This window comes from Callospermophilus lateralis, chromosome 15 (assembly GCF_048772815.1).
Source record: "Callospermophilus lateralis isolate mCalLat2 chromosome 15, mCalLat2.hap1, whole genome shotgun sequence".
Taxonomy (NCBI): Eukaryota; Metazoa; Chordata; class Mammalia; order Rodentia; family Sciuridae; genus Callospermophilus; species Callospermophilus lateralis.
The window spans coordinates 80,346,947-80,355,283 of NC_135319.1; the positions used below are offsets into that span (position 1 = coordinate 80,346,947).

The following is an 8,337-nucleotide window of genomic DNA, read 5'->3' on the forward strand; positions in this document are numbered from 1 at the left end:
GCAAGGCGCTTGGGGTCTTGGCTGGAAGACCTCCCATCGGGAAAGCTCCTTGGGACGTCCAGCCGGGAGAAAGAGCGCACCGCACAGCCGGGAGAAAGTTTCGCACAGACGAAACTACTTCTGTCTAGGTTGCTTTTATTTTATCGATATGTGTCTTTTTGAAAAATCCAGGAAAGACCTTAAGTTGCCCTTATCTCTTCATTGCCAGTGTGGAAATAAACCAAGACCAACACAATGGAAACAAACAAAAGCTATTTATTAGGAGCTTGTTATAGAGAGGGAGTGAGCCACCATCGCTTGTGTTTTGGCAAACACTTGAGGTCAGACAGAGGCTTGGGAAAGCTTTCAGAGGAGCAGGCCAGCCCCAGGTGGGTCGAGATTGGAGCACCTGGCTCCCGGGAGGTTAACTGCAAGTGGAGCCTTCTGCTCATTTGGTTAGGTGTGCATTTCCCTCCATCTGGACACCCCCCCCCCCCACCCTTACCAGGGTTATTGTTTTGACTTCATGGATTGTTACTAGAGATAGCAGTTTGAACTCCTACTGGTCTGACTTATAGCAGGCTGGCTTCCTGGGATCCTCATTGTAGATAGTGGGTTGGTTTTCTGAGCATGTCGCTGCTGACTGGTCAGAACTCTGCTGTTTTATATTGACTTGCCATTATCTGTATGTTCAGTCTCTTCCCCACATAGAGTTCAGTTAGGGACTTGGGGAGGGAATATTATCTGTTTTAAAGAGCTACTAACTTGACTTTAAATCAATTAAGAAAATTAGATTCCTTACAATAACAGAGTGTGCTGAGGGCAGTGGCAGAAACACTTCCTCCCCCACCCCTGAGTTCCGCCCACACTTCACAGTTGGGGAGGATAGGAACCTTGATTCTTGTAGCCATGTCCTCCTGTAGGATGAAAGAGGATCTAGGAACTTTTGGATTGTTCTGGTTGTTTTCTGTCTGTAAAGTTCATCATGTTTTAAACATGAAAATATGCAAAAATAGTAACAAAAAATTTATCCTCAAGTTGACATTCTAGGTAAGTACACACACAATGTGGTTAGTAGGATTACTGTGTTGTTCATCATTAAATTACAAGATTTATAAGGAAGGATAACTCATGGTGGGTTACAAACTGATCTAGTAAAGCACTCAAGCGTAAATCTGAATGAAATTGTCGTTTGACCCATCAAAAAGGTAAGTCCTGAGCAAGTGGGTAGGGAGTCCTCTGTGAAGGCACAGGGTGGACATTCACATAGCACTGCCTTGGGGAATGGGTGGTCTCCCATCCACTTATATCCATTTATTCAGAACCTGAAAATGTGGTTGGTTGTCCCATTTTCACAGGGAAAAGATAAAAAGCTGTCAAATAAAAAATCAGCATGATTTGCAATTTTATTTGTAAATCAAGAACTGAAATATGGTTTATGACTTCTGATTTTTCAGCTGAATGTGTCTCCAAGCTTCAGAATCATTAGTAAACCCAGGACATGTTGTGAGAGACACTACTTTAATTAGGCTTTGGACTTCGTATACCCTGAAATACACAGATACTGTGACAGCCTTGAATTAGCATAGAATTTCCTATTTTGGCAACTCAAAACTGTTTACTCCTCTCTGGCTCTGTATCTTCTGTAAGAAAAACAACATTTGCTGCCATATGTAAATGGAAAAGTATTTTTCAGAGCTTCTTTGGCCCAGGTCATGCAATAGTTTAATGAATAAAATGATTTCATCTTTGGATGTTGTGATCATTGAAATTAGTGTAAGTGGTCTCTGTGCCCATTAAAGGAGACATACATTATTTGTCATATTTGGCTGTCTCTGCATAAAATGGTGCCAGGAACAAAAGAGCAGGAAGTTGTAAGTTATGACAGAAGTATGCCAGGAGAGCTGGAGAAACTTAAGGTCTGCCTGAACTGAACTTTCAGTTAGCACAAACACAGTCTGTGATTTTTTAAAAAATTAATGCCCTTCACCTCCATTTTATAGAGCATAATTAATGTCCTTCACCTCACCATATTAATTTAAACTTGGAACCTGTGTTATCTCCAAGTATTTCAGGATAATATTTAATATCCTAGAAAAGTAAGCCACTCCACAGCAGGCCTTAAAAGGTAAATGTGTATAATTATTAGGCTAGCCACCAATCATTATTAATTTTGTGAAACCTTCCCTCTGACACCATAAATTTCTCCTTCTCCCCCAATACCTTCTCTTTTGTTTCCAGGTACGTGAGTCTACTTTTTCCTTTTAAAAGAACATGTGCTCATATAATCACACGCATCATCACATCATATCACTTGGGCTTGTGGCTTCTGCCAAGAAGACCTACCTGTATGTCTCTGTCCTCTGCTGAACATCTTAGACGAGGGACTTAATGTCTGCTGGCTACACTTCCTCCCACCCGTACCCTGCTCTAACTGTCAGGCTTCCTTCCTCAGGCATGAAAATGACACAAAGCTCACTGGGGTCTTCTTTGAGGAGTCTTAACAGCCTGTCCTCTGCAGGCCTTAGCCTGGGGCCCAGTGTGACACGTTCTAACAGACTTCTTGATCTCTACCCTCCCGACTTTCCTGACACCTGGGCTGGGCTGTGTGACCTGCCTCTCTGTTGGCGTTTCTTTCTATTCATAAATCTCTGGAGTTTTGTCTTGCCAGATCATATTTGAAGCTTACATAGAATAAATTGACCTACAGGGGTAAAATAATTCAGTGACTTCTTCTGTGGGGTTAGATCCAAACCAGAAGTCTTCATCTAAGAGCAACAGGTGGAGATGATGGCTGTGAGGGCTTGGGGTGGGTCAGCTCACTTGGAAGTCAAGCCTCCAAGACCTTGGAGAAAGAGAATGAGTCAGAAGTTCCTCAGTGAGCACTTCTTAGACAAGCCTAAGCAGTCTGCCCTGTGATGTAGGATGGTGATTTGAGATGTTTTAGTCAAGAATGATGGGAACCGACAGAAACTGAAGTGGTTCACTTGTAGCTATGCTAAGGCAGGGAGGGTCCACCATTGAACCATTGCTTGTGTTAATTTAGTAAAGTCTATTGTCTCCAAGTCTCTAGCTGAATGTCCCTGTCAATCAGTGAGCAAAAAAAGTAACAATTATTTACTATAACAACACAGTCTTTTCAGAATTGCCTATGATAGCTGGAGACCCATTTTGGATCATATTCTTCCAATAATATCCACAGTCCTTTTCTAAAACATTTATCAACTAAACTTCAACAGGTGGTCTTTCTTCCAAGTCCATTTGTGCATAGCACAGCTCTGTCCTCGGGGTGCTTTTTTGGCTAACAACCGTTTAAAAGAATGAAATGGCAAGCCACTGAATGGGAAAAAATATTTGCAAAACCTTATCAGGTAAAAGACTGGCATCCAAAATGTACACAGAACTTTAAAAGTCAACAATAAGAAAACAACCCAATTAAAAGAGATCAAAAGACATGAACAGATACCTCACGAAAGAAGGTAAACAGCAGATGGTAAATAAATACATCAAAATATGCTCAGCATCATATATCGTTAGGAATTTCAGATTAAAACAACCATGACACACTGCTACACATCTATTAGAATTGCTAAAATTCAAAATGAAGACAATAGCAAATGCTGGTGAAGATGTGGAGCCACAGGAACTCTCCTTATTGCTGAATGTAAAAAGGTACAGCCACTCTGAAAGACAATTTGGTAGTTTCTTACAAAGTTATAGGCTTCCCATGTGATCCAGCAGTAGCACACCTAGGTATTTATGAATTGAAAACTTATGTCCACATAAAAACCTGCACACAGATGTTTATAACAGCTTTATTCATAACTGCCAAAACTTGGAAGTAAGAACAATTAAGATGTCCTTCAATAGGGGAAAGGACAAACAAACCAGGGTACATCATATAACAGAGTATTATTCATTGTAAAAAGAAAATGAGCTATCATTTCCCCCAAAGATATGGAAGTACCTGAAATGTGTTTACTCAGCTTTCTTTCCCTATAACAAAATACCTGAGGTAATGGAATTATAAAGGGAAAAGGTTTATTTTGGCTCATAGTTTGTTTGGGAGGTTCTAGTCCATGATCAGGCAGACTTCAGACCTGTGGTGGATGCTGCATGGTAATGGCAGGGAGCACTTCATGGAGCAACCTGCTCATCTCATGGCCAGGAACCAGGAGAAAGGGGCCAAAAAAGTCCAAAGGGGCCAAAAAAAGTCCCCTTCAGTGAACTCCTCTAGTGACCTAAGGACCTCGGACTAGGCCTCACCTCCTGAAGAGTCCACTGCTTCACAGAAGCACTACACTGGGGACTAACCCTTTAACAATGGGCCTTTGGGGAATTCAGTATTCAAACTATAGAAGGCACATAGTTTTAAGTGAAAGAAACCAATCTGAAAGGCCACACTGTCGGATTCCAACTCTGTACTACCCAGGAAAGGGAAAAACTATCAAGACTTTAAGCAAAGATCAGTAGCTGCTGGAGGCTTTGAGGAAGAGTGTGATGATTCAGTGAAGCACTGGGGATTTTTAGGGCAGTGAAACTTTTCTGTATGATGCTGTATTGGGGGACACATGACAGTGGGCATTTCTCAAAACCCACAGAACTGCACAGCACAAAGGGTAAACCAAAAAGTCAATTGTGGACTTCAGTTGATAATCATGTATCAATATTGATTCAGTTTTTCTATAAACCTAAAACTGCTCCAGATTTTTAAAAATCTTTGTATAAACTTTGTAAAACAAAAAAATATCTATATTAACAATGAAAATTCTTCATACATCCAGAGCTAATGTGTTCAGGCACAATAACTAAGGTGTGGGAACCCACTGATCATGATGTTGGTCAAACACTGAACTTGATTCAGCTAATGTTGTGAGATCCTTGTGGTCCAAGTGTGAAGTGCACATGAGCAAGTTAAGCAATATTTTAGTAAATAGAAAACTACTTGATGGCAAATGATCAGGAAAACATTTCATAACTAACATAAAACAAGAGTGAGCAGGACCCTGGGCCACAGGGCTTGCCATTCAGAAATGGGGAAGCAAGCATTTAAATATCCTTCTCCTTCCCTTCCAGGTCTTGCTATTGCCAGTGCCCTGATAGATATTTCACAGCAGAAGCCTTCAGATAATAAAGACAAGACTTCAGGGGTCCGAAATCGAAAACACCTCTCCACACGTCAAGGAACTTGTGTCTGAGAAATGGAAACCACTCCTGTATATTCTACGCTGATTTCCTTCACAACTGGCTTCCGTTAAAGCTGTCCTTTGGCCTCAGGTTTTATGGAGGCCAATCTTAGTAGGATCCAGGGCCCAAGTGCAGTTCCCTCTAAGTGGGCAATGTCCCAAGTGGCCAAAGAATGTTCACAAGTTTTATAAAAGTAACAGTATTGGTGGTCACAGGTGATAGGGTCAGTTTTTATGACTGTTAGGCTTATCATAGCTGATGTTAAATTACTCTGGAAAAAGATGTATATTGTTTCTTAATGCAGATGAAAACTATGTAATTCATATAAATCAACTGTTTATATCCCAAGACTTTAAAGAAAGACATTTTATAATGCCTGAATGATGAGAATTGTACAGTTTTTGCTTCAGAAGCAAACTTAGGTCACTTGTATATGAACAGGAAATGAACAAATCACAATGACTTTAAATGCTGTTTTATCTTGTAAATGTGAAAGCAAGTTTTTGATTTAGTAGCATGTAGGTAAGATATTTAAATATTTCACACGACCATATCATGTTCAAACTCAATTTGAGAACATAACAATTTTCCACCTACCTGGAATGCAGACCAGAATGAACCGTCTGGATGGGTATGTGCAACTTCACAGGAGGTTTATTAGAATTCTGAGTGTAGAGAACATTCCTGTCGTCCATGCCAACTGCCTAAGTCATTATCAGAGCTGATAGAGCATGGAAAAGCCTGTCCAGCAATCAATTTTTCCCCTCCTTCCAAAAACAGCCTCTGATACCACAATCTGAGGAGATTGAAATTGAGTGTGCAAGCTTCTGCTCCAGTATGGTAATTTTCTAATTGCTTAGGAATCATTGGATCAGACCTAAATGATCTACCTGCATTTTTATAAGAACGTGTCATTTTCTTTGGGCCTTCCTCTTCTAGCAGCTAGATTTTATTTATCATTTACAAATATTATGAAATGCATTTTGAGATGACACCCCCAAATCCTTTCTGCCAGCCATTTCACATAGCATATACAAAGAGAAGAGCATTGCTGGGCAGGCCTCAGCAGACCCCAGTTTCTAACATGAACACACCGGTGTCATGGGAGTGAGTCTACAGTTCAAAATTAAGTCCACTGTTGGCCACGCACAGCACATTCTTAATGATTCAAGATTCTGAATTATGGCAGAAAGAAAAATTAAAATAAAACAGATTTCATTTTGGAACATAGAATCATTTGTGTCCTAATACTGACAACAGTTCATTAAGCTCTGAAGCATTAACAGATCCAATTTGGATTTGCAGTTTTTGACTTTGGGGTGACTACAGAATATATAAGAAAAATGACAGAAATATCCAAAGCTGCTGTATAAAATATAGTTTTGTTTAACAGGAAAGTCACTCAAATCTAATTGATGTTTAGTACTATATATGTACTCTTCATGTTCTTTGGATTTCTGGAAGGTAATGACACTTTACAGTTAATGCCTAGTTAATTGCATGCCATGGATGTACAGTAGCGGAATACGACCCTATTGTGAAATTAAATGTCTATTTCAGATGCCATTTATACATAGCTTAATTTGATGAGGATTGAATGTAATATATAACAGGAATGATCATATAATATGTAGTTGCATCTTATAAAAGATTGCTAGGTTGCATCTAACCATGACTGTCATTATTTTGATAATTAGGCACTTATGAATTATAGTACCTATTCCTTATGTTGGCATGATAATTTTGCTATTTTCCATGCATTAAAAGTAATGCAAATTCTTAGACTAATTTTAGTAATTTTATCTATAGCCTGATGGGGTTTTAGGGGCAAGGGGCGGGCTGGTTGATTTCACTTCCCTATGATATTTTCTCTCCCAAAAAACAGTGGACTAAGTTTGTAAAAGTCTCCTAAAAAAAAAAAAAAAAAAAAAAAAAATTATCAGCCTTTTTTTTGGACCCTTTAAATGTTGATTTTTTTCATTTAAAAATAAATTGACAAAACTGGTGATTACAAAGCTATAATCATTTTAAAATAAAGCAGTTGCCCAATTTGTTTTGCTTGCTCACAATTGTCACTAAAGAAAGCTTACAGAATGAAAATACAAAAACATACAGACTTGTACATAAAATCTATCTCAGCTCTATTTTTAGGAAGTCTATGCAAATGATATTACCATGAAAAACCTGTCAAGTTTCATCCACCTTAAGACCCATCTCTACAAACTTGAATTTTGGATAATTATGGGAGATGATGCAATAGTAAAGTCATCCTGTACCTTTCTGGACCAAACAAACATTGCTAACTCCAAGGCCAATCATGAAGGTATTCTCAATGTATCAAAGCTTTTCACAGGTAATAAAATTCTTTGCCCTCAGGTGAAATGGACCTAATAGACATCAGAGATCAAGAATAACCACGATCTATGGCTTATTCTAGACCCCCAACCCCCACATCCCAAATACTCAAATTTGGATGTCTTCATTTAAAAAATATCAAACCACACATATGTTTTCTGAAAAGTTAGCACTTAAATTGACTATTTCTCTTGAAAACTTACTTTAATGGAATTCTGAATATTTCAGTAAAGAAGGACTTTGAAACATTCTCTAGATTTTAGAATTTCTTATTCTGCCAAGCATGAAAATATTTGGTTAAATAGATGAAGTGTCTAGGGACACTTTGTGGACAACTGGAACATTTTTGTTAAAAAAAAAAAATCTGCTTGTGCTTAAGTTTGATTTAATACATTTTGGGAGAATTAAGATTCTCACAATTGCTTTAAATGAGTGAAGAGTTATCTTTAGTGAAACATAGAGGAGAAATCTAGATGACATATACCTCAGTTTTCTGCTTAATAGGAAAACTTCAAGTAGGACATCTTTAAATATGTAATCGATACTTTCTGTACTTCCCAATACTTCTTTTCTGTTGGTGTCAGAAAGATAGAGGTGATCGACTCTAGTCAATGCCATGGGGTCATCTAGAGAGCAGGCTGGAGGACAGGCTGGAGCCCAGACACTGGGACCAGCCTTGAAGTGTGTGGCACTGGGCAGGTTTCGAGTGTCCAGTCTTCCTACCTGTAGAGGGGGGTGATGGTGCCCACCTTTCAGAGCAGCTGTGACACGAGAAGACAACAAGTGTGAGTCTTCCAGGCCAGCAGGCCCTCCATG

At 39.1% G+C, this 8,337-nt stretch overlaps 1 protein-coding gene across 1 annotated transcript in view; it reads left to right on the plus strand.

Annotated features, from left to right (window-relative positions):
- The window catches only part of Atrnl1 (attractin like 1), a 746,572-nt gene extending 741,370 nt beyond the window's left edge, over positions 1 to 5,202 (plus strand). Inside the window, exon 29 of the mRNA XM_076834523.1 lies at positions 5,056 to 5,202. Within this exon, the coding sequence (XP_076690638.1) occupies positions 5,056 to 5,177 (122 nt within the window). The 3' untranslated portion in view covers positions 5,178 to 5,202. The remainder of the gene's footprint in view (positions 1 to 5,055) is intronic.
- Positions 5,203 to 8,337: the final 3,135 nt, after the last annotated feature.